Source organism: Helicoverpa zea, chromosome 13, assembly GCF_022581195.2.
Source record: "Helicoverpa zea isolate HzStark_Cry1AcR chromosome 13, ilHelZeax1.1, whole genome shotgun sequence".
NCBI classification, from domain to species: domain Eukaryota; kingdom Metazoa; phylum Arthropoda; class Insecta; order Lepidoptera; family Noctuidae; genus Helicoverpa; species Helicoverpa zea.
The window spans coordinates 8,548,677-8,565,053 of record NC_061464.1 but is presented as its reverse complement, the minus strand read 5'-3'; the positions used below and the strand labels follow the sequence as shown (position 1 = coordinate 8,565,053).

Here is a 16,377-nt window from a genome sequence, read left to right as displayed (position 1 = left end):
TTGTCCTAAATTTGAACCTGTTTACGTTAGGTAGCGGTTTAAGCAAAGCTACTATCACCTAGCTCAGATATTTATCAAAACATTACAACAGGACTTTGTGTCAAACTGCATATCATTTATGATCATTTCTATAAATGTTGTCCTACAAAATACATATAATGATTTTTAAAAGAGAATGCCTTCATTAATATTAATATTATTTTTTCTACAAAATACTCCCTCATACTGAGCTGAATACATCAAGCCTTATGCTCACAAGAGTCCAATAAGTTACTATCTGGTCTATAAGTTACTATCTGGTCTCTGAAACGCGAAAATATTACCACGAATCACCTAAGAGCGCAAGACCCTACACTAGAAGACTACAACTTGATCTAAAACTACCGTCTTTCGTAGCTCAAAGCAAAGATGATAAAAACCTTTTCCATCTCAAGCTAACAATAAATGTTTCATTCACCTCACCCAAGTGACTCCTTAAAACCCATTATGTCGTTACTAGAGAGATTATCCTTAACTCCTTCGAGTGGATAACCACTAGTTCAATTGAGAGTGATTAATCTAAGCAATTCAATCTTAGGAGTTAGTCAGCCAATTGACGCTGGTACATATTGGAGCGATGCCAACAGGAAAATCGTTTGAACGCTTAAAAACTACCTCTAATAACTACTTAGGAGCTTTTGTATTGCAAATCTGAGTGCGTGGGTTTTTATTTTAGCAGCATTCTTTGTATCTAAGTGGCTATGTAAGTTGGTCTAGTGGTCGCAGTCTAAAGAGCTCGGGATTTTGACCTTATAAGCAGTTGTCACCGGTTGTTATCCTGTTAAGTAAATGTAGTTACAATTCGCCATCATCCGCGGATTTACGCTCATAAGCTCATGTTACTTAAGAGGTGCCTAAACAAACCGGCAGCGTAAGAAAAAACAATTACATTATTATGCAATTACTTGTCAAATATAAGTAAATTATTTCACTATCTAGGTCATGTGATACCAATGATATATTAGAATACAATGTCCGCTAAATGTCTTGTTTACGGTGACCAGCAAGAAATAACTGTGCGCGTTTATTGTTATCTTAGTTCGATGCTACTGGGACACCGATATCTATAATATTCATTTATTTAAGAAAGTATAAGTTGAATAATACGTCATCAAAATCCAGGAATGCTCTTTCGCTTTATTAAAAACTAATCTAAAAAAGTATACAAAACCCGAGGTAATCGGCACAAAAAACTACATATTTTAAAGCACTTCTAAATCATGTCTTATAAAAATACTAAATAGCTCGTATGATTTATAAATTACAGCTTTGAAAGTAACACATACCAGGCATTTCCTTTCCTTAGAATTCAAGTAAAGATAAAAATATTAGTCCGGTTAAACTTCAATGAAACATGGACTTTGCTGCTTTCCAAACGAAAGTAATTTATCATCCGGTACCATTTAGTTATTAAATAATGACGTGTTCCCATGAGATAATCATATGTCTAACTATGTATGTACTGGTTATTTATAAACAAGGTTTTTATTTAGACTGATTATAATGTCTACTAACACTTAGATTGAAACTTGACTTTACTTGACCAATAAATGATTGGACGATATTAGACTGGTGTTAATGATATCAGTTTAATTCAGAAACAGGATATATCAAATAATAAATATCAAAAGCTGGGTACTCATTTAGAAGTGTAGCACGTAACGTATCAGATACGGTATCAACCTGCAAGTGGGTACGGCTCGTCCACGGTCCTCACGAGCACACTGCGAGCCGCCTTTGTGTTCGCAGCGAAACCTCCACTCGGCGGGTCACTGCGAGCTTACAGCGCTCCACGCGCGAGCGGCTTGCAGCTTGCTCGTGCCTACGTACTCACTGGATACCGTATCTGATACGTTTAGTGTTACACTGCTAAGTGAGTACCCAGCTAAATAATCTAGCAAATAAGTAAAAGATAATAAAAAAATAGACTAAACTAAAAATGTAGCTAGATTTTGTATTTTTTGTTATGTGTACCAAACGGGATATAAACGTCTGACACTAAAGCGATGCTTACTTTATTGGATAATAATATTGACACTAATACCAAGAATATTACAAAAACATGCAATAAAGTCGGAGACCATGGAAATCCTTCAATTAACGTTTACATAAATATTATGTATGATATCGGATACGGATGCACGAGTGGCTCACCTCGGCACTGCAGGTTGCAGGTTGCAATTATAGGTGAATTTGTCACGAGGTTTCCGTATGCCTCTCAATGCCAACCCCATGTGTTTATTGCTATTGTGTTTTAGCTATATAACTCTTGTCTATAAATTGCCTATTTGTAAGTCACGCAGACATTCAGAGGAATTTTAAGTTTTGGTTTAGCTGTATTATTTCATTACCTTACGTTGTATTGATGAGCGGTGAGAAAATATATAAAAAGTAAAAAGCTCATTTCGTTTGATAGCTAGACAGAGTCAGCAATGAGATAGAGTTCAGCAATTTTTTAAAGGCAGTGTTTCCAGATAGCATCTCATACTTTAGTTAGACTGTTCTGTAGTATTGTTGTTTAAAACCTTACTATTAGAATAGGAAAAATATTAGCCTACTCACGAACTAACTGTCAAGCTTCGTTTTTGCAAAAATCCCTACAATGTTGTGATCGTGACAGTTAAATTTTATAGCAAGTCTCCAAGCGTGTTGATAATGATAATTTGTACGTTTAAAGGTCTTTCTGGTGAGAAAATTACTCAGCTATTACATACTACGCGTTACGAGACTATTTATTTTTGCCGCCAGACATTAATTTAGCAATATAATATGTTCTAGTATTCCTGATAAAGTGACAGCTTTATAGCTTGAAATGTTTGGACGTGGACCCCTGCCAGACACTAAATGCGATAGTAATTGCTTTAATTTCGAAACTTATGAAAAGTTTCTTGACCCGATAACATTAAAATTGCGATTGCGAGAGTTCGTAAAATAAGGCAGTTCTTGTAGCTAAGTGACTATTTTGTGGTGCCTTAGATCTATATCGAAATGCCTCTTGTCTATGTCAAAAAGCGACATTGTAAAGTAATAAAACGAAACATTTACCTTAATTTGATTTTACGACTTCAGTATAAACACAAAATTGTCTTGTTGCCCATTTCTAGAGAACTAACAAAGTTTTATTATTTATTCAAATTAACGATTGTTTAAACACCCATCAAAATGTTGTTGCCTGTTTTGTGGTCAACCAAATATGGTAAGCTGGCGCCAATGTGGAAGTCTTGTTCGTTAGTAGCTGATATATTGCCTGTTCCAAGTAGGCGTGTTTACTTATTTTTATTGGATTTCATGTGACATGCTGTTTAGTTATGCCGTCATAAAACCCGATTTGCACAGGTTTAATTAGACTTCTGTTCTTATACTGAGCCCACGTCAAATACGTTTATTGAAATTAGGTAAATTAAATTAACCATTTTTCAGTTACAATGGGCAGCTTCAACACAAGCTCCCTATCACGGCTGCCTATTGGTATTACTGGAAAAAGGAAACGGCCATGTGATAAACAAACATCCGAGCAACACAGTAACAAATGATTATGTTCTTAAGCTACGTAATATTTTATATTATTAGAATAAGTACCCACTGTAGGATGCGGAGCTAATAACAAAATCGCCTTTTTTATTGTTTCAAAAGTAGCTGGGAACAAAAGATCTGTCAGCATTGTTCGGATGCAGGTGGGCGCTTTCACAACCGGCGCGTGCGTCGGATGCGCGACTTGATGTCATTAATCTCTTGTAACTAATCATTTAGTTTAACCTATCTATTCGATTCGGCCATTCTATGGTTAAGTATTTGGATTAAGAAAAATAATATATGTAATTATTTTTGATACTGAATAAATTTGACACATTTTGAAGAAATTGTGAAGGTCTGAAAATATGGTAAGTATAAGCGATATAATATTTTTTTTCATCATATTTGACATACAAATAAAATCGTCAGGCGAACCTCTGATAAGAAGTAGGTATAAGTAACATTACAGAACAGTAAATAACATGATTTTAATTTTGTTTTGTATTAGAATCTGCGATTGGAGTTCCTTTGTTACATAAAATTATCCGAATGACTAATGATCATCATTCTTGAAATCGAGCAGGTGAATTTCGACAGGTGATGATATTAATAACTGATCATCACTCATTCAACTGTTTCGGTTAAAAGGCCATTAATTTTGTGGCCAGATGTGTTACTGTTACATAAATAAATATAAGGATTTGTAATAGTTAACAGTTTTGAGTTGTGACAATTAATGAAGTGAACGATGACAAACAGGGTGTACAATACTGTAAAAGACGAAGAATAAAAATACGAATACTTTCAGGAATAATAATGTGTTTTTCTAGTTAGCTAAGGATATCAAAGTTTGTTGATCCAAATGCCGTTTATCATCCTAACTGTCATCTTCACACCCAAAAATGAACTGCAATACTGGCTTAAGGGCATCAGATAAAAGCAAAATTCGTGAGAATTAAAACATTAAAATAATTTGAAACACCCGAGTTCAGTATAAATGGTGCTCTAGTTTGTTTGGACCGGCTGCGTTGGCGTATGCTGGTCGCACGAACAACTCGATTGCGACATGGGCCCTAGGTACGTCAGGGCAAGTTTGATAATGTGGCTGTGGCGACGTTGTTAACTAGATGTTATTTGTATTTTTGTTTTTGTGCTCTCATTTTTTGAAATACTTTATATGAAAATGCTCTAATGTCTGCACAAGTTGTGTTACTTGTTCCAGCTACTGTGCAGTCATATAATCTATCAAAAGCTATATTAGAATAGCATGTTTTCGAAATATACCTATTAAAGAGTCTTGAATGGTAAATTATGGTTTAAACGTAAATGTTTCTACCTTGAAGCTGGGGTATAATAAGTCACTAAAATGTTCAATTGTAAACTAATGTGACCCATAAATGCTATGATAAACATATTCCCAAACGCCTATGTCTACAAAATGTAAGATTTTAATTATAGAAATGACCTCCCCGACCTCGTCTCGGCCCCCACGGCCGCTGTTTCATTACTTTTACGAAACCTCTAGTGAATTAGAGCAGTAATTTGTGAGTACGACGTGTCCTAGACGTATTAAGGCACAATATACTTACGTAAATAAGCGCTCTAGTGTATGTACTGTCGCGGTCTTGAAGGGGCTTTAGATAAGCTTACTTTACTTGTTCCGATTTGTGATCGTATATTATGTACTTACGTGGCGAAATTAACATAACATATCGAATATCCATCCATCACATACCGACTTCTAGGCCGATGCATCTGTTTTTTCCTTTTAGTGTATTTAGAAGTCGGTTTATTATTTTTTGTGAAAAGTTTTTTTCTTAAGTTATTTTTTATGCTTGCACGTTATTTATATTTGAAAACAACAAAAGCTAGACATTTGATAGATTTGCATCAAGTAAGGAAAAACTTGTGTTGCCTTTTTTAGACGCTTGATAATTTTGAGAGTGGTGGGGTATCTATACTTACGTTATATACACTATACTTACTTTTTATTATTTTATAAGCCTCAATATTAATCCATTTCAGCAGAGTCGCAATTTAAAGCTGATATTTACCGCCCTCAGAATAAATTATTTCTATCTATCGGTATCGCTGATTGAAATCTAAAAGGATTTATGTTCACATATTGAACTCTGGTTACTCCAATTAAATTCGACTTCACATCTTTGCGTCGAGTTCTTTCACGTAGCAACCTATTTGGTTGGAGGACTGCAAAAGTACAGTTAACCCATCACGGTGCCTGTTAAGTTATGCCTAACGAGTTGCGGCAGACTAACTGTGCGAACTTCAATAAGGTCGTACGTTTTATAAGTAGGTAACGAATGACTAACTATGTCGCAAATTTTACAAGCCAAGGGAGCTACTGCCTAAACTAGAAAAAAATATTACGGCTTACCCCTGTAAATTGTCTCTGTGAACAGACAAGAAGAAAAATAGGACAACCAATAGGACTTTGGAAAATGAAAGAATTAATGCCGGATTTATAAGATTGGTGTCTGTATCTGTAAAAGATATATTATCCTAGTTATAAGGACTAAAGGTACTGTCGACTTTGGTGCCTACTTCATTGGTTATCATTTTGCCTGACCGTAAAGACCTGCAATACTAGAGAATGCGGCAAGGTGCGCCGGATATCAGACCAATGCAACACGACCGTTACTTTGACGGTTCTCTATCTTTACCTCTATACAGTGTTTAATGCAAATGTGTGTTTGTTTCGATTGCACAGCTTAACTACTAAAATTTTTGGTTATTTGGTTTAGTGATGGATTGGATCTCCAACGGTAATTATTGCAAAGATTTCGTCTGTGAATTGGCTCCTTCAGGAGTTAAAAGGGAAATGCAGGAAAGTTGACACTTTTCATAAAACAATTTTTATGTCACAATTTCTACCAACAAATTCAGATGGGTAACGCGTGTCAAACCACGGGTCACAGTTAGTTAATGCGTAGAACATACCGTGCACCGGTAGGGTCTAAAAAGTCTTGTAAAAACTAAATGAGGGATGTTGGTTAATCTGAATCAACACTACGGCGTTCTAGGTACTAGCGACATTTCTTGTTAAGCACAAGTACACCCGATCGCTTGCATATTTGTAGCAGTTGGACGTTTTTCTTACACGCTATGAAAAAATGGCATGGTCTTTTTACCACAGATACCTTTACTTACCTACTCGTTTTGATTCTAAGTAAGTTTTGTAGGATAATAATATATGCAACTGTTTTAATTCGTAGATATATGTAGTTGTTGGCTTCTCGTTAACTGCGGGAAGGATGACAGCAACCAAACCAAGTTATGATATTTTGAAGTTCTTTGCCCCTCAATTTGGATCCAAACAATGCTTAGTAATATTAAATTTTAATACAAATAATGTGAATAAAAATTCCCAAAATTTTTTGGACAAATAAACCAAAATTAACGTAGACCTAAAATTGTACAGGAAAATCCGGATGATTAAAATTTAGGTTAAATTATAATACGGGTGTAATTTCTTATGTGGTAATATTGTTTGGTTAGCCGGCTGGTTACTAGACCACCAATACTCAACCACCATGGCTTGCTATAAAGTATAGGGTTGCCAGTGTTAATGCAGTTAGAAGCCATATTTTGAAGGTTTTCGCGATGTTATCGTGAAATAAAAATACTTGAAAATGAGTTTACTGACCACAAGTTATATCCAGGCAGGGGACAGATAGGCAGTCGTTCCACTGGTATCGACCTGCATTCGTTAAGAATGGAATAAGAACTTAAAATTGTTGAGAAAAGGCTAGACAGATGATAATAATGAGCATCTTGTCTTATTAGCAACTGGACTAAGTACATATAATGAGTTTCTCCATAACAAGCAGATCTTTTCACATTAGTAGATCTTTTCATATGTCTTGAAAGGGAAATACAAACTTAATATTACCAGTACACTAATCTTAATAAACATAGCATTTTAAACTAGTTTTCGTTATTACACTCGACAGCAAACAGCAAAAACCCTATCTACAAGGATATTTCACATTGTGACAACCCTGTAATTGCGGCGTGGGCGCTCGTTCATACGGCATGCGCGGGCGCATGTTGCAACGTTTGCGACACTGTCTCAATAAAGTGTATGGTCAGCGGCTTTACGAACCGCCATTGTGTTTACTTCACAATATCCTCCCCTCTGTTAAACTGTTTCATGTGACATCAGCAAAATTCAGCTAGCGTCACGTGGCTGCGGGATTGTTCGAATCGGCCCTGGGACATAAAAGGCCTACGAAGAAACACGATGGGTTTTTAGTCAGTAAAAGTCTGACCGACCTCACCGCTGCCAACCCACAGCGGGATTCGGGGGTCATTTGATGATTTTTGCCATCGAAAAAAAAAGCTAGCGTCACTTATTTCTATTATAATTCATATAAATTATTGCATTTCGTTGTTTAAACATTATTCCATTGCCTTATTGATCTGATTTGTTGCTAGCATAAACATATCGTTTTAGATTGACAACTATGATCACACTAAGTATACACACTAAAATAAATATAGACTAGTACCGAAATGGTAGATTAATATTAATGGTCATACTGAAATAAGCTCACAAGAATTTAAACAAGTCGTTTAACTTACGACTCGGCATAGTTTTAAAGTGTGACTCGACATAGCATGCGCTTGCGCACGACGGCCGCGACCCTTGCGTTCACTCACGCGCAGCGAACACGTCGACCCCTTATCTGTTATCACTCGATCTTGTTTAACAGCGATTTCGGAATGCTTGGACACTGCATAAACCCTTCCAATGTAGATTATGTGAAGCATTTATCTAAGTGTTTGTTTACAGAGATACTAAGCAACCATCCGATGATTTTTTCTTACCAAATCTTAGGATAGTAACAACAGCCGTAACATGATGTCTCGTATGAATTACCTAACCGAATGATAAAATAATTAAAATTAAATGGTACTCTCTGAGTTGGAACCTATTATGATCTCAAATTGACAACTGTACCATTTAATCTTTTCATGATTGAAAACACTTTCTGTTGCATTAAGAAAACTAAACATATTCCTTTCTCAAGCCTTCACAGTACTGCGCCTGAGTCACTTAGCGGCCATGTTTGGTTGCATGGTCCGCCATTATAAATTTAAATACGACGGTCATTATCGATTACTCGTATTAGAACCGCTATTTGATTATGCGTTATTATGTGAATTGTCCGTAATAGATGCAGCTCATTGTTTTTTATTGTCTTTATAGCGTAACAGTACTATCGACGTTGGTGATCTTGAAGCCTCCCAAATTATTGGGAACGATACATTATACAGCTAAATAGATGATTATGAACCCTCACTTGAGAAATTGGATCAATTTAATAAGTCCCATGGCAAGGCGAGCCTATCACTATCGACTAGGAAGAAATTCAGACCCAATACCGAATTATGATCCTTCAAACACTGCAGATATACTTAGTCACGGCGTAACCTATAATTTAATGTAGGACAGAATATAAGTAACAGGTCTTGACTTATGTTATTCTCCATTTTGCAGAAAACCTGGCGCCCTCAGAGTTGAAGAAACTTAGAAATAAACAGAGGAAAGCAAAGCGCAAAGCCGAACAGGAAAGCGCGTTACAGGCTCAGGTACAGGTAGGTTACATTCACGTAATTTCCCACCTAAAACCTTGTAACTTATGTACATTATTGTTCATACAAGAAAAAAATGGTGTATGTACTAAGTCTAGTCTCCGGTCCCGTCACAAATTTCGCCACAGTCGTACAGAAATATTTTTTCAAATCGGACCAGCAGCAGTTCCTGTTAGCGAGTTGCAGCAAAAAACTTCATTTTTTTTGTTACATAAGTGTTGATTTAAGTATACATATATGTTTTGGTTGTCCAGGTAAAACGTGAGCAGCATCATAAGGCTCGACAGCAGCAGGAACAGGGCGACCCAGAGGCGCCACAGTTAGATGAACTAGTACCTGACAAACTAGCGAGGGTGAGTACTGGCCTATCGACAGACATCACAGCTGCTTTTTGTCGTCACAGTCTATTTACGCCTTCCCTAATAGTCCGGTCAATTTACACATAAAAATTGGTCAAATAATAATTCCAGGAGTACACTACCTCACAGGTGGCGTGGAAGTGTGTGCATGTCATGTATAATTTGACTCTAAGAACCGCGATATCTCACGAATGGTACATCGTAGAAAAAAAAATCGAAGAACCATATTGTAGTGAATTTTAAGGCCGACAACTTTGCTTTGAAGTTTTTTGTGATAAAACTTACCGATTTCGAGAAAAAAACCTCAAATTTTGACTTTTGAACTTTTGAAGCACACATAGGATCGATGGGGACTTTTAAGACTACTGGTAATGGTAAAGCCAAGCTCCCTGCCAATATACTAATAGCCGTAGGAAATAGCTAGATAACCCAAGGGTGGGGAACAAAATTGTATCGAATAAGTAGATGGGCTTATTTGAGCATAGGGGGTGGATGGGTTTTCACGTCGGTGTAGATTATGGTGAAGGAAAACCCCGAAACAATTCGTGGTAAATCATAAATGGACTAAAATCCAAAGCGTGTGGAATTTGCGTAGTGAATGGTAAAAATACCAACATTATCAATTTTTCCAAGTGGGAAATTATAACGGACTTGAATACGAAATGTGAAGTGTTTTATGGGGATATCTGTACTTATTACTGTTTGTATTGATTAATAATTGCTTGTTCGATTATATTATCTATAGGATAATTAAAGAACAAATTACATTCTAAAATGAAACGGATACCATTCGTCCGCATCCTTCACTTCCTGGGGAAGTAAATATCAAATAAGCAGCCATTGATTGATTTGAATGTCACAATTAATTACAAGTAACAGTACCGCAGCTAAAAATACATTTTGCTACCTGTTTCATAATACGGTGACAATGACATGTATGCCAGTATTGTTCGAGATAAGTAACTTGTTATCGAAATCGTGACTTGTAAAGGCGTGCAACTTCTGCACATTGTTGTCAATATAGGTATTTTTATTTCCTAATTAATACATACGGTAGTACACGCATAAGTTTCGCAGGTCAGGAAATTATAGATTCATCATCATCATCTCCTGAGCCTTTTTTTCCAACTCCGTAGGAGTCGGTTTCCGATGCAGCTGAGTACCAGTGTTTTACAAGGAGCGATTGCCTGTCTGACCTCCTCAACCCAGTTACCCGGGCAACCCAGTAGGTACTCCTTGGTTAGACTGGTGTCAGACTTACTGCCTTCTGACTAGCCATAACTACTGCCAAGGATGTTTAATGTCAACGGGACCTAATAGTTTAACGTGCCATCCGAAACACAGTCTAAGATATAATTGGTATCTAAGATATACTTAGAAAAGTTGCATTGGTAGGTGCTTTCCTGACCTAGAATCGAATCCACGCACTCATTCCTGAGAAGTTGGTTCTTTACGCACCAGGCCACAACGACTTTTAAACTTATTTAGTCCTTACATTAACCTGGGTTAATGTACTGTTTCAGGCGGAGGACCCTCTAGAGCAAGCTATCAAGTTCCTACAACCCCTAAGAACGCTCGCCGCGGATAGGATAGACACACATTTAATGGCCTTCGAAATATACTATAGAAAAGGTAAGGTTTGGGTCAGTCTTACTTATAACAAAGCAGCAGTAATGTGGACGACGTAAGTAATGATCACTCAATTGACACTCTTAAAAATTGCTTTATGTGGATTCATATATTTACTTTCAATTGATTTTTACAGAGTGTATCGTACCTAATCACATTAAATTAAAGGCGTTAATATACTGGTAAATATATGTCGATTAGCAGAGTTAGTCATTACAAACGACTGAAATTCTACCTTGAAAACTGACAGCTGTCAATTGGTCAAAACATTCGATATTACTCCTTAGTCTCTGTTTTACACATGATGTTGTAAATTATGAAAACGAAAAATGACTCCTGTGGCTAAACCACTGGATATATACCTATACTTTCTAAGTGGATCTTGGACAGTGACTAGCAGTCTTTGTCACACACATGGCTCATTCATCTGTTTATGAAAAGAGGTCTGTACCCTGCAGTAGGTCAGTAGACAGATTATAACTGTATTGCATCGTTTTCAGACAAACCACTGCTGATGCTGCAGAGCATAAAACGTGCGTTCCAGTTGGACAGCTCGCACCACCATCTTCACGACTGTCTACTGCGGTTCCAAAGGTGGCTGGACGACAACTTAGCTGGTCTCAACCCGGCCGTTGCCGCTGTCATCAACAAGGAGATCGAACCGGTTAGTTCATGTTTATACTTGCCAAAAATTCCGCCTTCGGTATTGTAACGTTACAGTAGATGTTTATTTATTTAATAAGGTACATCAACAATATACATAAAAATAAATTTTTAAAATTTACGACTAAGAGAATATATGTATGTATATCTCTAACAGTTATACACAACATTCACTGCATGTAAACATAAACAAATTTTACAAAAAATATATGACAAGCTAGGGTGTTAATTAAAAAACATATTATAAAAATGGACGGAATTTGTTGACGATGCAACAGAAGAATATCATGAGGCTAGAAACTTACAAAATAGTTGCTTGACAAATATCGATTGTATTGCAGATGGTTCGCGGGCGCAGTGCCGTGCAGATGGCGGAGGAGTTCATCAGGTCGGCGGCCGACAAGACGCAAGCCAACGCGCTGTGGGGGGCCCGCGCGCTGCGCCGCCTGCTGCCCGAGCGGGCCCACCAGGCGCTGAAGCTGGCCACGGCGCTGCACTACCCCGACCTCTCCATACAGGTACCTGATGATGATGATGCCCCTCCTTTTTTACCTTCCCGGTATACCCACTAAAAAGGCCCAGCGCCACTCCGACCTCGCCTGAGTGGAGGGGGTAAAGAGATTAGCTAACTGCGCAGGACATATTATAGTGCACGAGCATTTGCGCAGACACAGTCACTGTTCCTTCACTCTCATAGCCCGTGGGTCGGCAATCCGATACGATGGGAGAGAGATCAGACACAGGACCGACATTTACGTGTTCTCCGATGCCCGGGTGTATCAATCACCAACTTCCAGACTCCAGGCTGCTTTATGAAAGTTTCTAAAACTCACAAAGCGATTTCGGCCCGATCCGGGATTCGAACCCGAGTCCTGACTACAGCAGCCGCGCTTACGACTACGAGACGCGCTTTGACCAACGAGGCAGTCCTACACCTACACACACTGTGACCAGACCGCCCAGGAAGCACCAAGTAACATTAAAAAAATCACGTTTAGGTTAATACCACATTTCAATAACCTATTATTTTTATTTTCAGGGTTGCGTCGATGTACTTGACAGTCTCCGAGAAGGCGACTTCGGACCCTGCGAAAAGGAAATAGAGCAGTATATCGAGGCGTGTCGCAGCAAGTTCCCGTACGCCATCGCGTTCAAGCCGGCGTCGGCGCTGGCCGACCTGCCCGACAACCACGTGGCCGACGACGCCCCGCTGCAGCCGAAAGAGATCGCCGCCAACAACTGAGCAACACACGCACCACTCCGCCCTCCAAAACGGTCTAAAATTATTCATCATCTGTCTACCTGTTCGATTCAATCTAATTCCAAATTGAAAAATCGAATAGAACTACTTTTTATAGACCAAAGTCCTAGCTGACAGCTTTGATGTTCCGCTGTTTTGAAAAAACTAAAAAAAAACTCGTGATGTGAATTTGGTTAAGGATTTCAATTGGGAATATACTTTTTATGCAATCGAATATTTATGCAAGGCTTGGTGTTTATTAGGCGACAAATGTCCCGCGAGTCAAGTGACGCCGCGCGGCTACCACATGTATTATATTTGTACTAGGCACAAGTGGCGCGGGATCACTCGACGTCTTGTCCGACAGTCGCGGGGTAGTAACCTAGTGAATAAGTGGCTTTATACTCATTTACAGCACGAGATATTTTGCCGTTTCTTTAGTAGCAAGTTAGACCGCGTCGGGTCTATCTTATAATTTAGAATTTAAGTCCACTTTTGAACATTTTCATAAATTCTAGGTAGAGAGGGTGCGGAGATTAAGCAATAATAGTGTAACTCAATGTTTAGAACAGATTCACTCGAGATCAATTCATACACAGCGGAATAATAAAGATGGCAGAATTAACTATTTAGCTGAATATTCGTTATAGATATTCGAATAGTATTGAGACCATTTTGACTGACGAATGTCTTTGATTTAAAACTTTTAATCTCTATGTACTTTTAAAAATATTTTGTAAGTACTTCTGATTACCAAAATTAATGATGTTACTATACGTATGTCGGTATGAATACTGTACGGAACAATTCGTTCTAAGGAGAACTTTAATAAAATCAATCTTGTATTTTATTATTAATCTTCCAATGTATTCAGTAGCATTAAAATTTGGTTTAGTTATAGGTCTAGACTTGTTTTTTTTTTACAATTAAAAGTTTGTTATAATAACAATTTTGATTTTATTCAAATTCCTAGAATGATTGGTTAACTCTACAGTTAGTCTAGCAGAATCACTAAACATTGATGAAACATAATTATGTATTTATGTTTAAACGTGTGTTCTTATCAGGTTATTAATGTCACAAATTGGTTTGGTTTTATTTTTTACGCTTCTTAGACCCGTGTTGCATTTGAAAGGTTATTAGTTTATGACATTTTGGAACCGAAGCAGACGCGAATGCAGGAACATATTGTTACAGCTGCGAGTGATTCACTGGCAAACTGGTACAATTAATCTCATTTACTCTTAAAATAATATGACAAATTATATTATAGGTTTCTGAGCACCGACTTGGCATGCCCCCAAAATTTTTAAACATTCATGAGTTTTATTGTATTCGTGTATGTCTTACTTGTTATAAGCGGATAAATTACAGTATATAAACGGGTTGCCTCTCATGTAATTTAAATTAGCAAAAAGTCTGGTCCTGTTGTACTTTGTCTCCCAATTAATCTGCGACAGCCTCCTTGGATGGCAATTAAAACTTTCCATTATAACATGTTTAAATTCCTTATTACAAGCACAAATTGAGATGTTAAGTGTAGTGTGGATGTATAGTGTTGCAAAAAAACCGTTTTTTTCTAGTGTGAAAAAAAACCTTGAAAAAAAAACCAGATAAAAAACTGTTTTTTTTTCTGGGCCTTGTTTTTTTCAAGAGTATAATAACTCTAAAATTGTTAGGGTATTTACCGTTAAAGATTAATACTTAAGGTTACATAATAGAGTCTTAGGTTTATTCTTGAATCTACGGTAGTTTTCTGATAAAACAGAACCAAATTTCATGAAAATATTGGCAACATTCATTGATATTAACTCAACGAAAGGGAAATTTTGAAAATTGAACTAAAAAGTGGGCTAGAAAAAAAACCAAATTTAGAAAAAAAACAACGTTGCAAAGTTTTTTTTCATGTTTTTTTTCAATAAAGTGAAAAAAAAACAAATCGTTTTTTTTTCATTTTACATCACTAGTTAAGTACGTACCGCTTTACACAATATTACCGGTCAATAACACCCGATGTTTGTTATCAACTAGACATGAGACATAACGAGTTAAAGCACAAAAATGCTGATTTGTCCATGGCTGATGACGATAAATAAATATCAGGATACCTTATCCAGTCGGTCGACCCGTTAGCCCCATAGTAAGCTATTGATTAGCTCGTGTTGTGGGTGCTACGCTACTGTTATAGGTACTTGATATACATAAATATATACATATAGATATATCATCATGCTTTTGACATGAAAGCTGTGACGCGACATAAATATGTACACCGCAACGAATTGGTGGATACCAACTTAGCCACACTTTTATGAATGAAATAATATAAATACTTACTAGCTTCAGCTCGCGACTTCGCTCGCGTGGTGTGTTGATAAAAAGTAGCCTATGTGTAGAATATATTCCCCAAATGATCAAATTGTCGGGTTTGCCAGTAAATTGTTCGTCTGAGGTTGTAATTACCGCATTAAGACATAGCTACCAGAAATTATTAAATTCATATGCTGCCTATTTTCCACTCATTTATTGATAGCCAGTGTCTGATGTCGATCCAGTTAAGCAACTATAGTTCGGCCATTCAGAGAATGCGTTCCTGACACGTCGCGATTGAACTGACGACGTAACTTTGCAATGGCGTTGCAGTTACGATAAAAATATTTTTGCTGGTTGTTTACCGTTTTAACAATTGAGGAGCATTAAAACAACATTATTATATCAATAATCAATGAATGTTATAATTTTGTGCCAAACTGAGTGTCAAATAACTTGGTAAACAATATTTTTCTAAATCTATACTGCGCTATTACAAGGTTATGTCAGCGGTTTATATTTTGTAGTGCTGTGCTAAAAATAACAGGCAAGTATCGTAATCTGTTCTTATACAGTTATAATATAAAATAATACGTTTTGATTTTCTTTTTAAGAATTGGAAAATAATGGACTATAAGACTTAATTATAACGTTTATGAAATATAAAAATAAAACTATGACCAAACCGCATTTTTATACTTAGATTAAAAATGGTAACCCCAAATGGCGTTATGGGCCGCCATTTTGTGACGCTAAAACAGTCGTCCGTTGTCGTTTCGTGCGCATAGACCACGTTTTTCAAGTGTTTTCGATCTGTTTTTATTTGATTACCCGGCTTTTGTTAGACCGAGATATCAGGATTGATTCTGTTATTGATAATAATATAATTATACATGTAGGCGAAGATGATGATGAAGACACCACCTCCTCAAGCAAATCGGAGTCTGATTAATATTCTGTTCGCACATTCAATTCAATGTACTTGTAACAAAGAATAAATAAAACAAT

The 16,377-nt window shown here is 36.9% G+C and overlaps 1 protein-coding gene across 1 annotated transcript in view; it reads left to right on the top strand.

The window, feature by feature from the left end:
* The window catches only part of LOC124635579 (N-alpha-acetyltransferase 15, NatA auxiliary subunit), an 82,537-nt gene that overhangs the window by 64,512 nt on the left and 1,648 nt on the right, over positions 1–16,377 (top strand). The window contains exons 11-16 of the mRNA XM_047171504.1: positions 9,074–9,171; positions 9,423–9,521; positions 11,051–11,159; positions 11,657–11,820; positions 12,161–12,337; positions 12,859–15,624. Coding sequence (XP_047027460.1) covers positions 9,074–9,171; positions 9,423–9,521; positions 11,051–11,159; positions 11,657–11,820; positions 12,161–12,337; positions 12,859–13,062 — 851 coding nt within the window. The 3' untranslated portion in view covers positions 13,063–15,624. The remainder of the gene's footprint in view (positions 1–9,073; positions 9,172–9,422; positions 9,522–11,050; positions 11,160–11,656; positions 11,821–12,160; positions 12,338–12,858; positions 15,625–16,377) is intronic.